The following is a 26,613-nucleotide window of genomic DNA, read 5'->3' on the forward strand; positions in this document are numbered from 1 at the left end:
TATATGGGGACATGAGGAAAACCTTCACATGCTTGCAAAATGCTGCTTAGCCAGAAAATTTAAAGAGCAATTCCCCCGTTACCAGAAACTGACAGCTCAATTGGATCATAGCCTCTGCAACATTAAAAGGGCATTTACGTTTTTTTTTTTCTCTTTACATTGATGTATACATATATACCTGGAGGGGAATTGCTTTTAATATACCGTATTATCTGTATATTTTTTGCAAGAATCTTTTCAGTTTGCAGCTACAGATCTATTTTTCCTGTACAAGGGTCTATGGAAATATGGATTTTCCCTGAGCTCTTTGATCTGATTCATACTTAAACCTAGGGATAAATATGACGTCTTGCGTTCCCGGGCTCCTGGGTCGTGGACAAAGCAGCAGTCGCCTCCTGTTACTCTTTTCTCTGCAAAGGGATAGACTGCATGTTGCCTCCCCCTGGTTTCTGCATGGCACCACCACTAGGCTGCATGCGTAGCTTCCAGCTGGGCAGAGGGGTGAGGGCGATACGCTATGCTCAGGGAGACTACCGGTAACATACTGCAGAATGAGAGGCATGACGGCTAATGCAGACGTATAATACAGAACAAGAAACCATGATCTACCATTGAATGACAGACTGCAAAATGCATTGGCCCTATGACGGACTGGCATGGTACCGCAGTTGCATCCATAGTAATGACTGCATTTACATGGTTTAATAGTCTTGCACAATTTTCCATAATCCATGGATATTTCTCTTTTGACCAGCCCTTCTGCAGGTTTATGGTAGTCCATAAAATTCTTTATGTCTGGGTGACCACCTTAGGAGTACTTGAGCCATAGATTCAGTAGAGTCCATAGGATATTAAATCTCCTGTACAGTAGACTGCCTCCATGCTGCACAGACTTGTTTTAGGGTCTGTATGGTATGTAATAAAAGCTCAGGATAAAAAGCAATCAAGGCAAGAGGGATTTGGTAGGCGGTTAGGTACGGGTGGGATGATTGCTGACCGCAGGGGCCACAGTCTAAAAGGCTAGGTCTACACGACGATATGTGTCGCGCGACAGATAGGGCACAACTACACTGCAACATTTGTCGCGCTGCATTTTGTCGTCGTACCAATGTCACGCAACAATTTTTATAATGATAGTCTATGGTCGACTGCGACGCGACAGTCGCAGAAAAATCCATCTCGAATCTAGACCATCATTATAAAAATTGTCGCGCGACATTGGTGCGCGAAAAATGTCGTCGTGTAGACCTAGCCTTGAGGGATTAATCAGAGAGCTGGGGTCAGGTGTCCTCACCCCAGGGGAACTTATTGAGTTGGATGTCGGTCAATATATAGAGGGATTTTCTGGGAGATTAATATTGATGACCTATCCATTTACAAGCACAGACTGAGCAAGCAGTTATTGGGAACGGACTGTTCCTTCCCAAAAACGTCCTTCTCGTCATTGGTCGCTGAACCAAAGAGGTGCCTTCACATGCAGTAATCAGTTCCACTGTATGGGGATGAGTGATAGCTACCGCCATCACACGTACCTAAGCAGATTCATTATTTCTGGGCAGCAGAGCGCTGTTTACACAGCATGAGGTGTCCGTATAAATGGTGATTTCACCCAATGAATAGCGTTTTCACCTGTACACGGGCCAATTCGTGCTAGCACTTCTTCCCGATAAACAGCCTATTAATTTCCCCGTATAAATCATCACTATCAGGGTAATCATTACTATCAGACTAGAGGGGTCCGACTCCTGCACCCAACTGATCAGCTGTTGGAACCAGGCACTGGATCTACAAATCTCTGTGCACTGCGTAGTGTCCGGGCTTGGTTACTGTCCTGATATATCAGGTCCATGAGGACAGCAGCAGAGGCATATCCTGAAGGGCCAGGGCTTTAAAGCAAAATCTGTTATGGGATTTTTCCTGGGTACAGTATAACATATCACTGGGAGTGCGAGTGCCTTCTTATGGGACGGAGGCCCTATCACCTTTTCACTGAAATTCTGATAAATATATAACTTTATTTAGATGTGAAATTCTTTTTGGCCACCAAGCAGAATGTACCCAATAATTCAGCACATGCCACATCTCCAGGGTATTTTGCACTGATAGTTTTCTATACAGTACTTTCATTATTTGCTATAATTTTCTTGCATAATGTATTTATAATATAATTAAATACAGTCAGGTCCATAAATATTGGGACATCAACACAATTGTAACATTTTTGGCTCTATACACCACCACAATGGATTTGAAATGAAACGAACAAGACGTGCTTTACCTGCAGACTCTCAGCTTCAGGAAAGGAACTGCTCATGATCCTAAGCATACCACCTCATCAGTGAAGCATGGTGGTGGTAGTGTCATGGCGTGGGCATGTATGGCTGCCAATGGAACTGCTTCTCTTGTATTTATTGATGATGTGACTGCTGACAAAAGCAGCAGGATGAATTCTGAAGTGTTTCGGGCAATATTATCTGCTCATATTCAGCCAAATGCTTCAGAACTCATTGGACGGCGCTTCACAATGCAGATGGACAATGACCCAAAGCATACTGCAAAAGCAACCAAAGAGTTTTTTAAGGGAAAGAAGTGGAATGTTATGCAATGGCCAAGTCAATCCCCGGACCTGAATCCGATTGAGCATGCATTTCACTTGCTGAAGACAAAACTGAAGGGAAAATGCCCCAAGAACAAGCAGGACCTGAAGACAGTTGCAGTAGAGGCCTGGCAGAGCATCACCAGGGATGAGACCCAGCGTCTGGTGATGTCTATGCGTTCCAGACTTCAGGCTGTAATTGACTGCAAAGGATTTGCAACCAAGTATTAAAAAGTGAAAGTTTGATTTATGATTATTATTCTGTCCCATTACTTTTGGTCCCTTAACAAGTGGGAGGCACATATGCAAACTGCTGTAATTCCTGCACCGTTCACCTGATTTGGATGTAAATACCTCAAATTAAGGCCTCATGCACACGACCGTTGTGTGCATCCGTGGCCGTTGTGCCGTTTTCCGTTTTTTTTCGCGGACCCATTGACTTTCAATGGGTCCGTGGAAAAATCGGAAAATGCACCGTTTTGCAGCCGCATCCGTGATCCGTGTTTCCTGTCCGTCAAAAAAATATGACCTGTCCTATTTTTTTGACGGACAACGGTTCACGGACCCATTCAAGTCAATGGGTCCATGAAAGAACGCGCATGCACACAAGATTGGCATCCGTGTCCTTGATCCGTGGCCGTAGGTTACTTTCATACAGACGGATCCGAAGATCCGTCTGTATGAAAGCTTTTTCAGAGCTGAAAACTCAAATCCGACAGTATATTCTAACACAGAGGCGTTCCCATAGTGATGGGGACGCTTCTAGTTAGAATATACCACGAACTGTGTACATGACTGCCCCCTGCTGCCTGGCAGCACCCGATCTCTTACAGGGGGCTGTGATCCGCACAATTAACCCCTCAGGTGCTGCACCTGAAGGGGTTAATTGTGCATATCATAGCCCCCTCTAAGAGATCAGGGGCTGCCAGGCAGCAGGGGGCAGACCCCCCTCCCTCCCCAGTTTTAATTTCATTGGTGGCCAGTGCGCCCCCCCCCTCCCTCTATTGTATTATTTTCATTGGTGGCACAGTGTGCGGCCCCCCCGCCCCCCTCCCTCTATTGTACTATTTTCATTGGTGGCACAGTGTGCGGCCCCCCCTCCCTCCCTCTATTGTATTATCATTGGTGGCCAGTGTGCACCCCCCCCTGCCCCCCCCTCTATTGTATTATTATCATTGGTGGCCAGTGTGCGGCCTCCCCTCTCCCCCCCCCCCCGATCATTGGTGGCAGCGGAGAGCTAGAAGCATCATACTTACCTGCTGCGCTGTCTGTGACTGGCCGGGAGCTCCTCCTACTGGTAAGTGACAGGTCTGTGCGGCGCATTGCTTAATGATCTGTCACTTACCAGTAGGAGGAGCTCCCGGCCGGTCACAGACATCGCAGCAGGTAAGTATGATGCTTCTAACTCTCCGCTGCCACCAGTGATCGGGTGGGGGGGGGGGGAGAGGGGAGGCCGCACACTGGCCACCAATGATATTAATACAATAGAGGGAGGGCCGGGGGGGGGCGCACACTGGCCACCAATGATAATACAATAGAGGGAGGGAGCGGGGGGCCGCACACTGTGCCACCAATGAAAATAATACAATAGAGGGAGGGAGGGGGGGCGGGGGGGGCCGCACTGGCCACCAATGAAATTAAAACTGGGGAGGGAGGGGGGTCTGCCCCCTGCTGCCTGGCAGCCCCTGATCTCTTATAGGGGGCTATGATATGCACAATTAACCCCTTCAGGTGCAGCACCTGAGGGGTTAATTGTGCGGATCACAGCCCCCTGTAAGAGATCGGGTGTTGGAAGGCAGCAGGAGGCAGTCATGTACACAGTTCTCAGTATATTCTAACTTGAAGCGTCCCCATCACCATGGGAACGCCTCTGTGTTAGAATATACTGTCGGATCTGAGTTTCACGATCTAACTCAAATCCGATGGTATATTCTAACATAGAGGCGTTCCCATGGTGATGGGGACGCTTCAAGTTAAAATATACCATCGGATTGGAGAAAACTCAGATCCTATGGTATATTAACTCCTGACTTTACATTGAAAGTCAATGGGGGACGGATCCGTTTGCAATTGCACCATATTGTGTCAACGTCAAACGGATCCGTCCCCATTGACTTGCATTGTAATTCAGGACGGATCCGTTTGGCTCCGCACGGCCAGGGGGACACCAAAACGACTTTTTTTTCATGTCCGTGGATCCTCCAAAAATCAAGGAAGACCCACAGACGAAAAAATGGTCACGGATCACGGAAAAACGGAACCCCATTTTGCGGACCGTGAAAAAATACGGTCGTGTGCATGAGGCCTTAGGCTGACAGTCTGCAGTTAAAGCACATCTTGTTCGTGTCATTTCAAATCCATTGTGGTGGTGTATAGAGCCAACAATGTTAGAATTGTGTCCATGTCCCAATATTTATGGACCTGACTGTATCTGATTATGTATTCCTGATCTACGTCTCAATCAGTTTGTATTGGTCACGTGAACTAATCTGTTCTTTGCATATGATGTATTTTTGCATATCTATCGTTTCTTATAGTCGGCTAACATTTCCAGTCTGATGTTCACCCACCTGCTGATCACCGTGCATGCCCTGCTCTTGGCTTTGCACCATGTTATTGTTGTATGCCTAACCTGTGCCTCGCATTTAATCCGTTTTTATTCCTGTTGTTCTAATATTTGCCTGTTGTATTTAAGCACAAAAAAGATGTGTCAACTTTTTACACCCTTAGATCATATTCCTATCTTGCTGGGAAGACAAGAGAGGTTTCAAAACTGAAAATACCATGTATCTTATTAAAGAAAATAAATACATGGATAAATAAAAAAATACAATACAATGACATTTAGAGTCGGGGGCACTGTTGTGTTGCAGTCAGTCCAAAATTAAATGACTTCCAGCAGTGGTCAGAAGGGGTCCTGCAGGTCAAGACTCTCTGAGTTCAAAACCCCCCAGGCAATTCCAAAAATGAAGAGGGTACAGTACCTTTTGGGGCACTTGACCCACCCCATCAGGAAGGCTATCTTCTGACAAATCTGCATTAGATTATTTAATTGGATTAACCCTTCATTATGCACTCACTTCTGGTGAGCAATGAGCATATGGTCAGCTAGTGCCGTTACACAATTGATAATACAGAAAAGCATGGCTGCAGTGTAAAGCATGGCGGCCAGAACAGCTGCCTGAGCAACTGATATGACGAGTGGGTAAATGTCAGGGTATCTCAAACCCACATTAGACAATGCAGCTAACCTGAAGTCACTGATTATACCTGTATCCTAATGTAGCGAGGCTAATTAGCAACTAATACTGAAAAACATGCCAGGTAAGCACTGCCCACAACTGGGCATCCACATCTGCACTCTTTATAAAGTCCCTTTAAAAGTTGACACATCTAGTGCTATGTACGTGCTTTGCTCACCCCGCAGCATTGCCCGCTATGTCCCCTGTGCTGTGAATGGCTGGCTTGCCCGCACGCTGACTGCAGTTTCTGTCTGTATACAGGGCGAGTCAGATAATCTCCTGTCACTAACAAACTAACACAGGAGCCAAGCTGGAACCCCCCGAAAAAAAAGGATTGCGCCGAGAGGAGAGGGGTCCCGACCCAGCTACACCAGGGGGAGGCATAGGAGCAGGACAGACCTCTTCTTACAGATAAGACGGAGCCGAAAAAAGACTTGTCGGAGGTCTCCTTGTGTCACTGACACTCACCCTGAGGGGACGCTCAGTACCAGACTGCACTAAGTGGCAATCCCATATCTCCAGCCTCTAATGATAAATCTCTTCTTGCTGTTCGTCCATCTCCTTTACTCTATTGCAAAAAAATAATGCCATCCTTCTTCCTTTGCAGTTGTGATTCCAGGTTCTTAAACTACAACCCCCACCGTGCTTTCTTTTCCAGAGCTAAGGGATTATGGCGGATGTCACTCAAAACCAGACAGTGACATTTTTAAACACCCCCCCACCCTTCCCCCTCTGATGTCACATAAGGAGGTCAAGGATATAAAAAAAATATTCATGTTCTACATAGCATCCAACAAGACACTTGCTTTTACTTTGTAACTCTCACCTTTATACACAATTCTGTGCGAATTCCTTATTATACACTTTTATGTGGATCAGACCTTTGTTTTTCCAATTCAGAACTCCAGATCACCTGCATAGACAGAGACGAAGCCGCCACTAGAGGGAGCCTAGGAGTTTGCTGCCTTATTATGTATTTCCATTATGCAGTGAGCTCCCTCTAGTGGTGGCTATAGGCAGACAGAATTTTACCAGCTATCTCTTTGTTTTTTAGGGTATTTTGAACTATATTTTAGAAAAAGGAAACTTTGGTAGAATGATTATATTATAAATGTAATCAGCACAGAATCTTGGTGCTCATTGATTTGAGTCATGGCACCAACGAGAAGGAAGCCTAGGAAGTAAGTAGATTCCTAGCTGTTGTGGCTAAACTTGCTGGGTCTTGTAGTTCTGAATAACTGGCGTACAGGGGTAATGTATTCCCCATAGGCATCGAGTTCCCTTATCCTCAGAACAATGGCTGCTTTACGGTATCACAAGATATTTTTGATCACTGCTAATTTAACCTTTTTAACACCCCATCAAAGTTGACACTTGTATGCATTGCTTTTTGAACCTTCTCTGACAGTCACCTAACTTTTTGCAGCCTCTTAGAAACAGCAAGACTCCTCAGGGGTGGGGCTTATTGCTACAGGCCACCTGATTCGCTTTTCATTTAGCGGTTATGTTTACACCTACAAATTTAGCTTTGATCTTAAAGATTCTCTAATAAAAAAAAATGGCCAAGCTAGAAAAAACAGCTTCACAGTTGCATTAATGAGCGTAGACTATGAACAGTTTCACTTATAAGACGCAGGAAGCTTTCCCTTGAGGAACGTCCGCTATTGTCTGCAGGCCATTCAGGGAACGGGTGTACAATAGGAAGAACTTGGGGCCCCTCCTACAATTTTTGCACTTTTTGTACCTCTGTATACCTAAGACTATAAAAGGCCTTTCTACATTGTGGGTATATCAGTGACAGCTGTCAATCATCTTACTTTGCCTTGACTAAGTGAAATACTGTATAGACTCAATCATTATAGCGCCATCTAGGGCTCAAACTGACACAATAATGCTTGTAGGGCAGTGCACTACCATACAGACGCTTTTCATTGACTGGCGCTTTCACCAAAAACAAGTGCATAGCTTTAGGAACTAACATTTTGGGGAGCGTCAGGGTACCATGAGCAGAACTCAACAGCTGCCCACAGGAGGCGTCTATACAGTTCAATAGTCGTAGAGAGCGCCATAGACACTGCACGGAGATTGGAGATCTGCCGATCACAGTGGTCCAGGAAGATGAGCTATAAGGAGCTGTTTGCTGATATAGCGTGGAGGCAAATGGCCAGTGATGATTTTCCTACTTACAGGGTCATTTCTGTCACGGGTGCAAACAGCACCATAGAGCTCAGCTCCTTGACCCCTTTAGATATTACATGATAGGAAAGGAAAAGTATGGTTGACTTTACTGAAGCACACATGTTCAGGTTTGGCTCTATTTTTCCTTCAACGTGAAGCAATTATTTCCACCTCCTCCAAATCCTCTGTGCTGCTGTTCACTTAGTGCTTGAACTTTCTATATGAAATACAGTGCAAGAAATCCTCTCCAGTGTCTAGACATTGTATCTGCTTTTTCACAAGCACCTACCCAATCTGCTTTCAAACTCTGCATCTGAGATGGTTCAGATACCTGACCCTTTTTTACGACTTGGACTGATTTCTGGGGCTGGCAACGGGTGCTCCAAAGTGGCGAGCATAGGAAATTGGCTTCTAGTTCTACAGTCCACTTTCTACATCATTTCACAGTCTGACCTTACATTGTGCATAGATTCTTAGAGTCATTTCACGCCTTACACTCTAGTCACATTCAAAGCTGCATAAAAATCTGCTGTTTGACGCAGCATTGAATGTGACTGGAGCCCAACTGCGCACCATTACAGACAAGTTAAGGCAAAAAAAAATATTCTTATTTACTGTGAAACGTTGGAAGAATAGAGGAGTTTAACTTTGAAATGAGTCACACGACCCTTACCAACCTTCCACCGATTCCAGGTCTGTTATCAGGGCAATACAGGTGGTAAGGCTGGCAGGGGCCCTACCTAATAGAAAGTCAGTATGCCAGCTCACATTCAGGAGAAGCAGTCACACAGAGCACAGAAATACAATTCTGACTGCTGGGAGACACCACTAGGGGGAGCTCCCTGCCTAAACAAATATATATACAGAATTCTATACATCGGAAGCATCCGTTTTGTGGTACGCACGCCATACTGCTACCAATCTGAATACAGGGTGTCACACAGCACAGCAGGGGCATCAAATCGCCATCCGCCTTTCTGCGCCAGTCTGAACCAGGCACAATGTGACGTCATGTAACGCACTCGGGGAAAGTAACACATCTCTGTATCCTGTACCTCACAACCCCTCCCCCACCACTTCCTTACAGAAAAGAGAGAACGAATTTTGTTAAAATTATAATTTTTTTATTTGTAGTCCCAATAAAACCTTTGTTTTTGGAAAGTGTGTTTGCTGTCATTACTAACATCCAGACTACGACCCTTATCCTCCGGGGCGACGACGCAGCATCGGCTCTTCTCAGTTTTGTGACTCGTCTCTTTGTGTCCATTGTTACATGGTCATCGCTGTGGATTCTATTCACTTCTGTCCTGTGTTATTCGGTTAGCATGGCGTTGTTAAAGGGGAACTCTGACTGGGAGGAGACAGGATGACCTCTGCTGGTTCCAGTCCTACACAGAAATCCAGACTCCACCATCTTGCTCTCACATATGTATCACCTGCACATTCTGGACCAAAAAATTATTTATTAGGAAATTTTAAAGAAGCTTAATATATACCGTAAATGAGCCTTCAATATTGTATAATGAAAAGTTTTTGCTTGCTGTCAGTGAATGGGACCATTGCTTTTTACATCCAGTAGCTGAAAACCTGTTGCGATTATATCCAAGGCAAGTAACAGTGTATCAAGTCTCTCCTTAGTTAAAGAGGACCTTTCGTGTATTATTTTTTGTTTGTTTAGTTAAGTACCTTTACTTGCGGGGTACCCTCGCTGATGTGATCGCAGCAGAGTACGCCACCGCCAGGGAGACGTCCACTGAGAAAGCCGGGCGTCTCCTCCTCCCGCTCCTTATTAACATTAGAGATGAGCGAACCCGAATTTCCTCGTGCTTCGTGGTAGCGAATCGATTTCATCTGAATTATTATCGTAAAAAATAATAATAATTATACTTACCTCCTCCATTTGCTCGCGCCGCCATCTTGATTGAAGATCTCAGACGAAATCCCATGCGTAGTGATGTATGACGTCATCTCGATGGCAGCGGCCGGCCCGTCGCGAGCAAATGGAGGCAAAAAGTCTGATTTCTGTTAATTTTACACTGCGTTTACTCTCAGAGGCCACGATCATGTATGAACGCGGAATCTCCGGGGTAACATGATTGGGAGCGGCGCTATTTCAGCTCCCTGTCATTGCACCCGCTACTGACAAAGAAATGCGCTTCGTGACGAAGCTAATTTTTTGTAGAATTCAGCGAAGCAGCCAAAACAAATTTTCAAAAACTTCACTCATCTCTATTTGAAAAAAAGAACAAGGATGGCAGCGTCCGCGGAGCGTACCCTGCAAGTAGAGGTACTTAATTAAACAACAAAAAATGCATGAAAAGTCCTCTTTAAAGGGGACCTGTCACCGGGATTTTGTGTACAGAGCTGAGGACATGGGTTACTAGATCACCGCTAGCACATCCGCTATACCCAGTCCCCATAGCTCTGTGTGCTTTTATTATGTAAAAAAAACGGTTTGATATATATGCACATTAACCTGAGATGAGTCCTGAACGTGAGATGAGTCGGGGACAGGACTCATCTCAGGTTAATTTGCATATGTATCAAATCGGTTTTTTTACACAATAAAAGCACACAGAGCTATGGGGACTGGGTATTGCGGATGTGCTAGCGGCCATCTAGCAGCCCATGTCCTCAGCTCTATACACAAAATCCCGGTGACAGGTTCCCTTTAAGGTCCTCTTTAACCTCCGGAGAGAGCTAATACTTCTCACCACTGAGTATTTGCTACAATTGTATCCAGTTAAGATAATTCTCTGTAAGCTGTTGATTCCAGACTGATACATTTTACCCGCACTGATATATTGTAGCAACTTTAAATCTAGGAGAGAGATTTGTGCTGCTGGTGTTTTTGTCTCACAGAGGATTGTCTAGACCAGGAGAACCTCCGGCACTCCAGCTGTTGTGATACTACAACTCCCAGCATGCTTCATTCACTTCTATGGGAATTCCAAAAACAGCCTAGTAAGTTGGGAATTGCATGCTAGGAATTGTAGTTTCACAACGGCTGAAGTACCGGAGGTTGCTGACCCCAGTCTAGACCCTAGATTCTCAGCGTGTGGCACATGTACCCCCAGGGAGGGATTCATGCCATGTCTTTAGGGGGTACTCTCACCGTCCTTCTGCTATTTATGGATGATTATTGCATTGTGGGACCTTGGATGTCATTTGTTGAGTAGCTGGTACTTGTCTTGGGAATACCACTATAGCAAATTCTCAGCTGTGAAAAGTATGAGGTCATTACAGTCTTTTTAGATTTTGGATTTGACTACTGGGTGTACTATTCAATGGCAAAGCAAGCAGAGATGCTGATATTGATAAAGGCCAATATAAAGCGCCAGAACTTTTTATTATAAAATGATTGAGCTTCATTGACATAAAGGGGATCCTCGCCTTCTCCTGTTTTCATGATATTCTAAGGCCTCATGCACACGACCGTTTTTTTGGTTCGCATCCGAGCCGCAGTTTTTTTGCGGCTCGGATGCGGACTCACTCGCTTCAATGGGGCCGCAAAAGATGCGGACAGCGCTCCGTGTACTGTCCGCATCCGTTGCTCCGCCCAAAAAATATAACCTGTCCTATTCTTGTCCGTTTGGCGGACGAGAATAGGCAGTTATATCAATGGCTGTCCATGCCGTTCCGCAAATGGCGGAACGCACGCGGACCCGCAATTTGCGGACCCGCAAAACACACAACAGTCGTGTGCATGAGGCCTAGTGCAGTGCCTGTTGCAAAACTACAACTCCCTGCATGTGCGACTGCCTGCGGCTGTCAGGGAATGCTGGGAGTTGTAGTTATGCAACAGCAGGAGGGTCTCAGTTTGGGGGAGCAATGGGAGACTGCAATTTCCCCACGTTTATCACTAACGTCTTGCGTTTCTGGATAAGTGACATCTATTAAGATGATTTTCTATGAAGGGGGTAATGCAGTCGGCGCCCGGGGGGGGGACATACTCTGCCTGTGGGGACAGAATGTTATATGCGGCGGCGGTGGAGGAGACTGCCCCCCTGGGCACGGCTCGGATAACATTGCTATGCTCTGAGTAGAGGGGGTATTGCTGCTTCATTCAGTGTTCCTCATATTAATGATGTGACAGTGACGCCGGCGCCTGCTCCTGTACACCCGGGGCCCGGAGTCAGTGTCAGGGTTTAGTCATCCCGTCTAATCTTACCCAAGGTGACATATGAGAAACTAAACCACAGGCCATCCCCCTCGTCCTTGGGGAAGCCATGTTCCCTTCTATATGTATCCATTGTATCATGCTGGCGATAGATTGTATCCATTCACTGGTCGCGGTCGATGCCACCCTTCTTCAATGCTGGTCCTCAGAATGTAAGGAGCTTAATGTTTCTCATCTCACCGATTCATTCCTTGATACGTCTTCACAGCGGTCGGAGCTCAGTGTTTCTGATACAGAGATCCAAACCCCCGACAGAGGCACAGAGTTAAATATTGATGGTCCATTCTGAAGATAGGACATCAGTATCAGACGGGTGGAGGTCCGACTCCCAGAATCCCCTCAATCAGCTGTTTGCAGGGGCGCTGCAGCCTCTTAGTATACCAGTCACAGCGCCGTACGTTGCATAGTGGCTGAGCTTGGTATTGCAGCTCAGCCGCATTCACTTGAATGAGCTGCACAAAGGCCGTGTGACTGAGGGACGTGATGTCACAGACCAAGAAATAGACTGTGGCGCCTTCCAACAGCTGATCGGCAGGGGTGCCAGGTGTAGGACCCCCACCATTTGGATATTGATGACGTATCCTGAGAATGGGTATTCAATATTTAAAAAGGTTTTCTGAGTTTTTTAATACTGATTACCTATCCTCAGGATAGGTCATAAATATCTGATCGGTGGGGGTTTCATACCTGGGACCCCCGCTAATCAGCTGTTTGAGAAGGCAGCTCCTTTGAGCAGCTTACCAAGCACAGCGCCGTACATTGTATAGTGGCTGCGTTTGGTATTGCGCTCTGCCCCATTCACTTCTATGGGGCTGAGGTGCCCCTAGGCCATATGACAAGTGAACATGATGTCACAGGCCTAGGGAAAGCAGCAATAAAGCCGGTGCCTTCTCAAACAGCTGATGAGCGGGGGTCCCTGGTGTCGAACCTCTGCCATTCAGATACTGATGACCTATCCTCTATCCAGAGGATAGGTCATCAGTATGTAAGTCTTGGAAAACCCCTTTAACTCCAGGAAAACTTCCTTTAAATGATTACATGCCGGTTGTCTGTAGTTGTCACTAGGGGGAGCTTCAGATTTATTAATTTACTGAATAAGTTGTGAACTCCAAAGCACCCTCTAGTGGAGGCTCCCGGCAGCCAGTATATTATCCTTTAAAGGGGGTTTCCAGTACTTTAATATTGATGGTCTATCCTCCAATATCAGATCAGTGGGGGTCCGACTGCCAACACACCTACTTGATCAGCTGTTTTGGGCAGCTGGATACTGTACAGTGGATGGATCCAGAAGTGCTAGGTTCCATCCACTGTGTGGCTATGCTGCAGGTGAATAGGAGCTGAGCTGCAGTCCGCCGGTATCGGACACTACACTGTTGACGGAGCCCTCTGTCCACTTTATACTTTCTGGTGCTGATGTGATCTGATATTGATGACCTTAAAATCCTAAGGATAGTCCATCAGTGTCTACCGTCAGTACCGGAAAACCCCTTTAATTATGTCAAGGCAGGAGATAAGGAGCAATGTGGATACAAATTGAGGCTCCAATGGCTATAATTTTTAGTGTGTATGTAAAGTATATACTAATAATATGTATTCACACCAGAGGATCAGCATAAAAAAAAAAATCAGATCATTCATTAATGGGTTTTTGCAATTAGACTGTTATGGCATGCCATATGATTGATGGAGGCGAGGCCGTCCGCTACAGTGTACCCCACTGAGACAAATGAGGGTTGAGAAGAGGATTCAGCCTTCATGGGTTTCTGAATTAACCCTTGTTGTGACCTACTTGCCATTAAAAAGTGAGGGCCTCCACCAATCAGACGCTTCCACTAAGGCTACATGACGACTTTCGGTTATGCAACATTTGTAAGTCACGTGACAATAGAAAAATTTACAGAATGGTCATATTTTTTGCAACTGTTGCAAATCGCAGGCAATACCCTCCCCCCTTCCGGTAAGGAAAGAGTGAGGTCATGTGATAGACGCAGTTTTCCAATGACCGAAAGTCAATGCAGCCTTTTAACATTCCATATTAGTATGTCATAAAAGTGTAATTTTGCCTCCCCCCCCCCCCCCTTAAAGTACAATTAACATGGAAATGGAAACAAGATATTATAATAATTATTTATGGGGTCATTATTTCATATCTTATAATACCAGCCCCTGTATTGTGCAGAGGCTGTCAAGTGAGCTGCAATTCCAGACACAGCCTCTGGACACGAGTGGCGCTGTTTCTGAAAGGAAGCAGCCATGTTTGTGTCTTACACAACTTTTCTTCCCGAGGTAACGCTTCACTCCCTATGTATAAAGCCGTAATTCAAGCATATCTCCACTTTTTGCAAACTTTTATAGTACAAATCCTCTATCTTCAGTCATTTTTTTAATAGTTTGCTTGACTGCTTGACTTATTCTACTGATTTTAAGTTACGTGATGTTTTATTCTCCGTTGTCATCCAAAGCAAAAGTAAAAAAAAAATCTGATGGTTGCCCTTGGAAACAGACAGAGAATTGTCTGCATTCCACAGGAAGTCACGTGACCTAACAGCATAGTTGTAACATTGTAACTGATCCGTGCTCCCACAATAGACAGAAGCTACAGTAAATATTTAGAAGGGACTTCGGGGAGATTCCTTAAAGGGGCATAAAAAGCCATGCAAAAATGTTTGACCTTGTGCCCCACCCATTAATTTAGGACATACCCGTGCCCTCAACCTGCAACATTTGAGTCACAAATAGTACATCTGACCAACAGTACACCACAAAATGAATACAGAGGCCATCAGCCCCTGTCCCTTGCAGGGCCTTCTGGTTCAGAGGGTTGGGAAATAGGTCTATGGGGGTCTTCCTACTTTTTAGAAAGGGCTTATGATGGATCGCATCCTAGTGAGCACCATTTTTTTGGGAGGGGGGACGCTCAATCAGATGCAGACCCCCCAATAATTTCAGAGCACACACCAGACCCCCTAAGTAAATAAAGACCCTCTCATACCCCATTAATACACATTTCTCCATACCCCACTTAATACAGACCAGATCCCCCTTTATAGGGACCCCCTTAATAACTACCTTTTAACTGGACACCTCCCCTTTCTACAGATCTCTGACCCAGCCTAGATCTGTAAGTACCCCCCGCTCCTGCACCCTTCTCCACTTCCTGGCGCTGGTCTGTCTTAGGCGGAGGTCCGGGAGTGAAGAGAAGGGCAGGAACAAGGGGAAGTACAAATTTAAAAAGACCCCAGCAGAATAGGCGGGGCTTATAAAGTGGGCATGCCCAAAAGTTACTAACAGAAATGTGGGTAAGTATGTGGCACCCAAGAGATAAAGGGAAGATCATCCAGACGTTAAAGAGGATGTTCAATGAAGGCAAAATAGGGGCTAAGTGTCCAAAAATAGTTGTAGCTTAGGTAAAATAGGTTTCCCAAACTGTTTGGGGCATTCCCAGGGGCATGGCCTATTTGTCCTCACAACCTCTTACTGATGATTTATCTAGGGGTGTGAATGGAGAAGAAAAAATCACGTCACATGAAATCTTCTCGTGTTACATGAGATATGAAATAATGGCCAGGTACAGGGCCTGTATACGGGAAATAATGGCCAGAAACAGTGCCTGTATACCGGAAATAATGGCCAGGTACAGGGGCTGTATACCGGAAGCAATGGCCAGGTACAGTGCCTGTATACCCGAAATAATGGCCAGGTACAGGGCCTGTATACCGGAAATAATGGGCAGGTACAGGGCCTGTATACCGGTAATAAAATGCCAGGTAAAGGGCCTGTATACTGGAAATAATGGCCAGGTAAAGGGCCTGTATACCGGAAATAATGGCCAGGTACAGGGCCTGTATACCGGAAATAATGGGCAGGTACAGGGCCTGTATACCGGTAATAAAATGCCAGGTAAAGGGCCTGTATACTGGAAATAATGGCCAGGTAAAGGGCCTGTATACCGGAAATAATGGCCAGGTACAAGGTCTGTATACCAGAAATAATGGCCAGGTACAGGGCCTGTATACCGGAAATAATGGCCAGGTGCAGGGCCTATATACCGGTGTGTATATATGGGGCAGAGCAGAACCGTCTCAAAGGTAAACTGGCCTTGTTGCCCATGGCAACCAATCACAGTGCAGCTTTCTCTTTACCAGAGCAGCTGAGCTCTTCCTGGTTGCTATGGGTGACGAGGCCTGTGTCCCTCATGGACAGTCCTGATCGCCCCCGTACCTCCAGACATGACACAGTTTCCATCTTTCCTGATAATTGACGTAAAAATTATAAATCAGTCACCGCAAATACAACAGTTTCTCCATCGTCTGTATTTCTTGCTTCATGTAAAGAGCGTTTCCACATTGAGGAAATCAAAATCCTTGAGACGTCTTCTTTCTGCCGTTAAATGATCTGGTCAGCCATCTGTTTCTAGGAAAGCTTGGTGACCGCTATTACATACCCCAGTGCCCACCGAGGTACAGATAACAGGTCTGGGAAAGCTGGGTGATCCTATTACATACCCCAGTGCACACCGAGGTACAGGTAACAGGTCTGGGAAAGCTGGGTGATCCTATTACACACCCCAGTGCACACCTAGGTACAGGTAACAGGTCTGGGAAAGCTGGGTGACCGCTATTACATACCCCAGTGCACACCGAGGTACAGGTAACAGGTCTGGGAAAGCTGGGTGACCGCTATTACATACCCCAGTGCACACTGAGGTACAGGTAACAGGTCTGGGAAAGCTGGGTGACCGCTATTACATACCCCAGTGCACACCGAGGTACAGGTAACAGGTCTGGGAAAGCTGGGTGACCGCTATTACATACCCCAGTGCACACCTAGGTACAGGTAACAGGTCTGGGAAAGCTGGGTGATCCTATTACACACCCCAGTGCACACCTAGGTACAGGTAACAGGTCTGGGAAAGCTGGGTGATCCTATTACATACCCCAGTGCACACCTAGGTACAGATAACAGGTCTGGGAAAGCTGGGTGATCCTATTACATACCCCAGTGCACACCTAGGAACAGGTAACAGGTCTGGGAAAGCTGGGTGATCCTATTACATACCCCAGTGCACACCGAGGTACAGGTAACAGGTCTGGGAAAGCTGGGTGACCGCTATTACATACCCCAGTGCACACCTAGGTACAGATAACAGGTCTGGGAAAGCTGGGTGATCCTATTACATACCCCAGTGCACACCGAGGTACAGATAACAGGTCTGGGAAAGCTGGGTGATCCTATTACATACCCCAGTGCACACCTAGGTACAGGTAACAGGTCTGGGAAAGCTGGGTGATCCTATTACATACCCCAGTGCACACCTAGGTACAGATAACAGGTCTGGGAAAGCTGGGTGATCCTATTACATACCCCAGTGCACACCTAGGTACAGGTAACAGGTCTGGGAAAGCTGGGTGATCCTATTACATACCCCAGTGCACACCTAGGTACAGGTAACAGGTCTGGGAAAGCTGGGTGATCCTATTACATACCCCAGTGCACACCTAGGTACAGGTAACAGGTCTGGGAAAGCTGGGTGATCCTATTACATACCCCAGTGCACACCGAGGTACAGATAACAGGTCTGGGAAAGCTGGGTGTTCCTATTACACACCCCAGTGCACACCTAGGTACAGGTAACAGGTCTGGGAAAGCTGGGTGATCCTATTACATACCCCAGTGCACACCTAGGTACAGGTAACAGGTCTGGGAAAGCTGGGTGAGCACTATTACATACCCCAGTGCACACCTAAGTACAGGTAACAGGTCTGGGAAAGCTGGGTGATCCTATTACATACCCCAGTGCACACCTAGGTACAGATAACAGGTCTGGGAAAGCTGGGTGATCCTATTACATACCCCAGTGCACACCTAGGTACAGATAACAGGTCTGGGAAAGCTGGGTGATCCTATTACATACCCCAGTGCACACCTAGGTACAGGTAACAGGTCTGGGAAAGTTGGGTGATCCTATTACATACCCCAGTGCACACCGAGGTACAGGTAACAGGTCTGGGAAAGCTGGGTGATCCTATTACATACCCCAGTGCACACCTAGGTACAGGTAACAGGTCTGGGAAAGCTGGGTAATCCTATTACATACCCCAGTGCACACCTAGGTACAGGTAACAGGTCTGGGAAAGCTGGGTGATCCTATTACATACCCCAGTGCACACCTAGGTACAGGTAACAGGTCTGGGAAAGCTGGGTGATCCTATTACATACCCCAGTGCACACCTAAGTACAGGTAACAGGTCTGGGAAAGCTGGGTGATCCTATTACATACCCCAGTGCACACCGAGGTACAGGTAACAGGTCTGGGAAAGTTGGGTGCTAAACACTTGGCCGCTCTTACATATCCGACTGCATGACTAGGTTGAAGAAAGTGGACATATTACATATAACAAGGATTTGCCTTTCAGGAGTCCAGGAAAGGTGGGTTATATCCTCCCGGTTATATCCTCCCTACTGGCTGTCACCTAGCTTTCCTAGAATCCTGAGTATTTTCCACATTTGCTGGGAAAGTTGTGCGACATCCCATGTAGAAGCAGTAACTATAGAGGTGTCAGCCGTCACTCAGCTTTTCTCAGCCCCCTGAACGGCACATCAGTGGCCATATTGTTCGTCAGAAATCTTAGAAACCTGGGTATATCCCATTATGTACATTTAATTGTGACTCCGTTGGTTGTCACCCAGCTTTCACGGGCATCTGAAAAGCATATCTGCCATATCTGTAAGCATGGCCTAACGGGTTGTCACTCAGCTCTCCCAATCTCCGGAATAGCTTATCTACCATTGAGAAAGAGGTGGCAGCATCCCTTTATTTATCTCCCAGCTTCCTAACTGGTTCTCACACAGCTTTTCCACAACCCTGAACAGTATATCTGTAAGATATGTCCTTCATAAATCTGGAAAAGCTGGATGATACGCCCATGATACAATGATATGGCTCTGGTGCTTGGTATCCAACTTTCCCAGACGTCTGAATGGCATATCTGTGTTGATATGCAAAGCAAAATGTCACCTAGCTTTCCCTGACTCAGATAAGAGATGCAGAGTAGTCGGTATTTCCGGTGGGGACGCCCTCTACTCGAGCTGTTCTTGTGATGTTCTTGCAGTCGTATTACTGATCCCCGAATGTCTCTTTCTGCTCCTCACCCTCTCATTTCCATCTCCCTCTCTGGCGGTCACTTCCCGTGTAACATGTATCTTCCCTCTCTCTGTGTTGTCTTCTCCTTGTCGGTCATTGTGCCATCCCATGCCACTTTGTGGTGTCTCTCTGTTGCGTCCTTGTGTGTGTGCGAACCAAGCTTCTTCTGGCAGCAGGACGCTGGAGGTGGCGACCCCCCTGCAGGATGTGAGTGTGTGCGCTGGGGAGGCGGCTGTGTTTGAGTGTGTGGTGTCGGGACCCCAGGACCTGGACGTGGACTGGATGTTTCGGGGGAAACTGCTGCAGCCAGCTCTGCTGGACTGCAAGATGCGATTCAACGGCAAGCAGTGTCTGCTGCTCCTCAACTCTGTCCATGAAGACGACAGCGGGGTCTACACCTGCAAGCTGAGCACAGCTAGAGGTAATCTTACTACTATGGTACCCCTACCCTTAACCCATTCCTTTCTTCCTCCTCTGAGCATCATCTTACAGTTTACATATAGTCTACATAAAAAGTTGTTACTGTGTACATCTATTACATTACTTATCCTATACTGATCCTGGGTTACATCCTGTATTTTACTCCAGAGCTGCACTCACTATTCTGCTGGTGCAGTCACTGTGTACATACATACATTACTTATCCTGTACTGATCCTGAGTTACATCCTGTATTATACTCCAGAGCTGCACTCACTATTCTGCTGGTGCAGTCACTGTGTACATACATTACATTACTTACCCTGTACTGATCCTGGGTTACATCTTGTATTATACTCCAGAGCTGCACTCACTATTCTGCTGGTGGAGTCACTGTGCATATACATTACATTACTTCTCCTGTACTGATCCTGAGTTACATCTTGTATTATACTCCAGAGCTGCACTCACTATTCTGCTGGTGCAGTCACTGTGTACATACATTACTTATCCTGTACTGATCCTGAGTTACATCCTGTATTATACTCCAGAGCTGCACTCACTATTCTGCTGGTGCAGTCACTGTGTACATACATACATTACTTATCCTGTACTGATCCTGAGTTACATCCTGTATTATACTCCAGAGCTGCACTCACTATTCTGCTGGTGCAGTCACTGTGTACATACATTACATTACTTACCCTGTACTGATCCTGGGTTACATCTTGTATTATACTCCAGAGCTGCACTCACTATTCTGCTGGTGCAGTCACTGTGTACATACATTACGTATCCTGTTCTGATCCTGAGTTACATCCTGTATTATACTCCAGAGCTGCACTCACTATTCTGCTGGTGCAGTCACTGTGTACATACATTACTTATCCTGTACTGATCCTGAGTTACATCCTGTATTATACTCCAGAGCTGCACTCACTATTCTGCTGGTGCAGTCACTGTGTACATACATTACTTATCCTGTACTGATCCTGAGTTACATCCTGTATTATTCTCCAGAGCTGCACTCACTATTCTGCTGTAGCAGTCACTGTGTACATACATTACATTACTTATCCTGTACTGATCCTGAGTTACATCCTGTTATATACTCCAGAGCTGCATTCATACATTTGTATTTCAACAGACTTCAGAGCTGAAATATAGAAACATCCCAAGTTTGTTATGTGCAGTGATCTGATTCAGGAAAAATCAAGTGCCCATACTGCATTACAGGAGCTCGGCCATGTTGTCAGGAGGGCATCCATTGACAACTTGCTGACTGTTTCAATACTGAACAGCAACATTTTGAATGCAAAGTATTTACAAGGATACTCAACTTTTTATGTAGATTATATCTGTATATGAGTTATTAGATGGTGATTAGAGGTACTTATACCATTTAAATACTTTTTGTTGACCAAATGGGCAGCATCTTATGTCTATGGCACCTTGGAGTGGTCCGCTTCTGTCAAGTTGTTGTAAATTCCATTAAGCCATTTATGTATTATGTGTATTTCTTAGAAAGCGGAGTGCTAGCCAATATGCCTAAAAAGTTAAGCTGCCCTTAGACGCGGGTGTACACAGAAATTATGGTACCCCACAGCACCGCTCTCTAATAAATTATATAAATCTGGCTACCTCCAGTCACCACTAGGTGGAGCTCACTACACTACAAGTATGGAACTCGGTTGGAACAATCTGAATCTGTTTGCAGTGATCTCCCCTAGTGGTAGCTGCAGGTCCTGCTATGAACCAATATCTCAAGCTTTCTTCTTTTCTTGACGCCTCCTTACCAGATGAGCTGACGTGCAGCGCTGTGCTGACAGTGCACCCCTCGCTGGCTCCTCTCTTTACCAGGAAAATGTCAGATCGAGATGTAATCGAGGGTCGCACAGCCCGGATGGATTGTAAGATCAGTGGCACACCTCCACCTGCAGTCACGTGGACACATGATGGTGAGTGTTCTCCAAGCTTAGCTCATATGAATGCAATGCAAATGATATCGTCAGAGCTTTTGGCCATTGGAGTCTTTTTTGTTGCCATGTCTTCGCGGAATAAAGTTGTTCCTAAAGGAAGCGGAATGTATCAAAAATGATAAAGATTTGCGATTCCATGATCTTTCGCTTTAATTCTACCATTTCAGGTCGTGCAGTGGAAGAGAGCGAGTCCGTGCATATCTTGAAAGAGAGAGGATATCACACTCTGCTAATCACCCAGGTGTCAAGCGAGGATGAGGGTCAATATACCGTCATTGCCCGCAATCAACACGGGGAAGCTGAATGCTCCTCAGAGCTGTATGTGGAGGAGCCCAGACTTGGCGCCTCATCTCACATGTAAGGCAATCCAGCTAACCTATACTATGGTTCAAAAAGCTTCTAGAATCAGCGGTTACCGTTTTGTGTATACAGCTAGGATGCATCTCTATGGTTACAGACTGCAAACAGACCCTGTGTAGTCTGATTCTGCAAACAGCAATCTTCTCTATCATTTGCCTTTCTAAATATACAGTAGAAGAGGTGGCAGATGGAAGAGAGTAAGATGTGATGGCAAGGTTTGTTTGTAGTCTGTTACCATAGAGACACATAGCTCTGCATGGAAACTAACAAAACGTTAGACCATGCTTCATCGAGATGGTATGCAAAGTTGCATCATTCTTTTCTTTAAAATGCTTTGGAGAATTAAAGAAATGGTTAAAAAAGTGTAAATACCCTTTAAGGTGGAAGTTTCCAGTAAGCTCCTGAGCTCCCTCTAGTGGTGGCTGCAGTCAGACAGAATGTTGACATTCAGAGAGCAGACGTGGAGTTCCTCAAACCATTATTAAGATATGTAAAATAAATAGACATAGAACATAGGACGCACACAGTGAACAGCCACTCTCTGCCCTCCTAATCCTATATTTCATTTAGATCCAAGCTTGAAAAGATGCCTTCCATTCCAGAAGAACCTGAGGTACAAGAGATGGAGGTAGAGGGGGTGCTCATGCCTGATTTCCTGCGCCCCCTACAAGACTTAGACGTGGTGGAGTCTCGTGAAGTGCAACTAGAGTGTCAAGTCACTGGCTTACCATATCCCGCTATCACCTGGTATCACAATGGACAGAAGATCCAGAGCACGGACGACCGCAGGATGACCCAATGTAAGGAAAGTGTGAGATGCAGATGTAGATCACATATATGTAAAGACACAAGACCTAACGTCTGTCTTCCCTTTAGTGATGGGTAGTTAGATCAAATCTATTGCTACTTGCTATTAGCCCACTAATTCCTCCTCAGCATATGTTCCTCTAGCACAGCAGGAACTCACAGCACAATTTCATGTCAGCCAACCTCAGCAATGAAGCGTTGATTGGTGCAGGCGAGATTATCAATACTTATGTCTTGCATCTCCTTGCAGATAAAGACATTCACCGTCTGGTGTTCCCGTCGGTCAGCCATTCCCATGCTGGGGTCTACAAGAGTGTGATTTCCAACAAGGTGGGCAAAGCCGCTTGCTATGCCCACCTATACGTCACAGGTAAGAATTTTATGATTTTAGGAAATGTCCTGGGCTGCCAACTTGATTGATTACATTGAAGTCAGAGGAGAAGCTAGCTACTTCTCATTGATGTCACCAATGAACTACATTATCGCCTACTCCTTGGTTTCCAACAAACCAATATACAGTAATCTTATAAGCTATGAACTGAAATGAAGGGAAGAGAGGATTAAGGGTTCAAAGAGGGAGAAAGAAAACCCTCAGATTGGGTGACAGAAAAATGATCCCCATGACAGCTAATATGGCGGACCCCGGTAACTGCCAGCTAGATACTTCCTGTCCCAGAAGCAGAAGTCAGGAGAAATCTGAAGCTGAGCTTACTAAAGGACAAACCAACAGGGGAAATTATTGGATCAGATCTGTTACATGGAATTCTAATTTGTGGCTTCCGAGTTCTGAAACAATTTATCAATTTGGACCAACTGCAGCATGGGGGCTCAGTGGTTAGCACCGGTGCCTTGCAGCTCTGGGGTCCTAGGTTCAAACCTGACCAAGGAGAACATCTGCATGGAGTTTTTATGTTGTCCTCATGTTTACGTAGGTTTCCCCTAAGAACTCCGGTTTCCTCCCACATGCCAAAGACATACTGATAGGGAACTTAGATTGTGAGGCCCATTGGGGAGAGAGGATGATAATGTCTGTACAGCTCTGCGGAATATGTAAGTGAATACAATTAATAAATAAAACAAACTTGTCCCTTACTTCTACAGATATGGTGCCCACCCCACCAGATGGTCCTCCTATAATTGCCTCTGTAACTGGGAAAGTAGTGAAGCTCAGATGGAATCCCCCAAAAAGACTGGATCCTGCCATAGGTATAATTATCTAATCATAATATCCTGATTGCCTGCATCCACCACCTGGGGGGAGCATAATGTATACTGTTCTGTCATTGATACCAGAGCATATAAAGCCATGCATTAAAGGGGTTGCCCAACTTAAAAAAAAACATGATTTGTAAAAGGGCAGGGAAGGTACTACATTCATTACATTACTTACCCTGTACAGATCCTGAGTTACCTCCTGTATTATACTCCAGAGCTGCACTCACTATTCTGCTGGCGCAGTCACTGTATACACATATTACATCACTTATCCTGTACTGATCCTGAGTTACATCCTGTATTATACTCCAGAGCTGCACTCACTATTCTGCTGATGCAGTCACTGTGTACATACATTACATTACTTATCCTGTACTGATCCTGAGTTACATCCTGTATTATACTCCAGAGCTGCACTCACTGTTCTGCTGGTGCAGTCACTGTGTACATACATTACTTATCCTGTACTGATCCTGAGTTACATCCTGTATTATACTCCAGAGCTGCACTCACTATTCTGCTGGTGCAGTCACTGTGTACATACATTACATTACTTATCCTGTACTGATCCTGAGTTACATCCTGTATTATACTCCAGAGCTGCACTCACTATTCTGCTGGTGCAGTCACTGTGTACATACATTACTTATCCTGTACTGATCCTGAGTTACATCCTGTATTATACTCCAGAGCTGCACTCACTATTCTGCTGGTGCAGTCACTGTGTACATGCATTACATTACTTATCCTGTATTATACTCCAGAGCTGCACTCACTATTCTGCTGGTGCAGTCACTGTGTACATACATTACTTATTCTGTACTGATCCTGGGTTACATCCTGTATTATACTCCAGAGCTGCACTCACTATTCTGCAGATTTCAGAGCTGAACATTTCCAGCATCCTCTGTCTGTTCAGTGTCTGCACAGAGCTTTTTTTGGGAAGTGTCATCTCTACACCAGACCCTGTATAGTAATTTGACATAGGAAAAACTAACTGCCCCTGCACTATAGGAGCTCAGCAGAGCTGCTGGTCAATCAGGGTTCTCCGAACACGCTTGCTGACTGTTTCCAACAACAAGCATACACTTCATCCTATCTGTCTTTTTTTGTCTTCCCAGACTTGGCTCAGCTCACATACTCCGTGCAGCAGCAGGCCGTGGGCTCTCCCCAGTGGACGGTCATTGCTAGTAACCTGAAGGAGACCAGCTATAGCATCAAGTCATTAACTAAAGGTCATCAATACCTATTCCGTGTGGTCACACACACTGCAACGTCACACAGCAAACCTTCCCCGCCCAGCGACATCGCCAGACTCCTAGACAGAGGTGAGGGGAACAAGTCCGGGGACTGTAATCCATTAAATAGTGTCTTCAGGTTGATCAGTGATCTCCGTGACTTTGTGTTACAGGTCCCTATCTTCGGGAGGCGCCAGTCATCACTGATCGCCCTGAGCTCCTGTACATGGTAGAGAATCAACTATTGTGCGTCACTGTGACACTGAACCACGTTGTTGCCACAGTCACCTGGAGGAGGTAACAACTGCTGCAGCGCAGAGCTGCACAGTGCATGCGCTATGATATGATATGGGCCTTTTTATGTGGCAGAGGGGCCTTTAGGCTATCTCAGGCACCAGAGCCCAGGTGGGACTGCTACCTGTGCACCCCCTATAGCTACACCTCTACTGACCATGACATTGCTAAAACCAAGGGTGACAATAACTAGTGACAGATCCTCTTAACAAAATGTTGGGTCACTTTCTTTAACTGACGCCATTTTGGTAAAATCTTGTATTGAGCAGCTCCAGCGCATGCCGATGAGCTCTTGGCTTTCTCCACCCTCCTGCTGCTAATACAGTCGGAAAAAACTGTCAATCAGTGGCAGAGAAAGCAAGAAGCTGATGAATATCAGGACTTATTGGTATGGGCTGGAGCTGTTAGAACCTAGCAGCGCAAAACTGGTAACAGATTCCCTTTAAGACTCCTTCCCGGCCCAGATATTGACTCGGAGGAGAGCAATGTGTATATTTTCACCAGGCAACACTGTATAAAGTTTCTCTATCGTTTATTTTCCATAGCAATGCAAACAGTGTCTCCAGCTCTTTACTGACGAGGCCTGAAAAGCAGGAACAGATTTGTCACGTCTTAAGACTTGACCTTGAAGGAGAGCTAAATGTATATTTTTTGTAGACAACATTGTATCAAGCTTCTCCATGAGCTTTTTTTTTCCAAGGAGTCAGCACAGCAAAGAAACCAATATCTTGGCTCTTTACTGATGAGGTCTGAAAGGCAGGAACATGTCATGTTCCTCCTTCCTGAGTCACACATTCGCTTCACTTTCACTTTTTTTCCCCGGGCAGCATTGTCTCAGGTCATCTTTTTACAAATACTGCAATTAGTGTTGCAATGAATTACTACTGGCAGCTCTTTGCTGATGAGTCTTTACAGGCAGGAACAGATCTGTCTTAAAGACTGCCTCTAATGTGAGAGGTTG

The 26,613-nt window shown here is 45.7% G+C and overlaps 1 protein-coding gene across 3 annotated transcripts in view; it reads left to right on the top strand.

The window, feature by feature from the left end:
• The window catches only part of SPEG (striated muscle enriched protein kinase), a 236,068-nt gene that overhangs the window by 119,236 nt on the left and 90,219 nt on the right, over nucleotides 1–26,613 (top strand). For all 3 annotated transcript variants that reach the window (XM_040441587.1, XM_040441588.1, XM_040441589.1), the window contains 8 exons: nucleotides 19,501–19,761; nucleotides 21,559–21,717; nucleotides 21,906–22,095; nucleotides 22,669–22,898; nucleotides 23,156–23,275; nucleotides 24,007–24,111; nucleotides 25,242–25,448; nucleotides 25,532–25,655. In XM_040441587.1, the coding sequence (XP_040297521.1) occupies nucleotides 19,501–19,761; nucleotides 21,559–21,717; nucleotides 21,906–22,095; nucleotides 22,669–22,898; nucleotides 23,156–23,275; nucleotides 24,007–24,111; nucleotides 25,242–25,448; nucleotides 25,532–25,655 (1,396 nt within the window). The remainder of the gene's footprint in view (nucleotides 1–19,500; nucleotides 19,762–21,558; nucleotides 21,718–21,905; nucleotides 22,096–22,668; nucleotides 22,899–23,155; nucleotides 23,276–24,006; nucleotides 24,112–25,241; nucleotides 25,449–25,531; nucleotides 25,656–26,613) is intronic.

This window comes from Bufo bufo, chromosome 7 (genome assembly GCF_905171765.1).
Source record: "Bufo bufo chromosome 7, aBufBuf1.1, whole genome shotgun sequence".
NCBI classification, from domain to species: domain Eukaryota; kingdom Metazoa; phylum Chordata; class Amphibia; order Anura; family Bufonidae; genus Bufo; species Bufo bufo.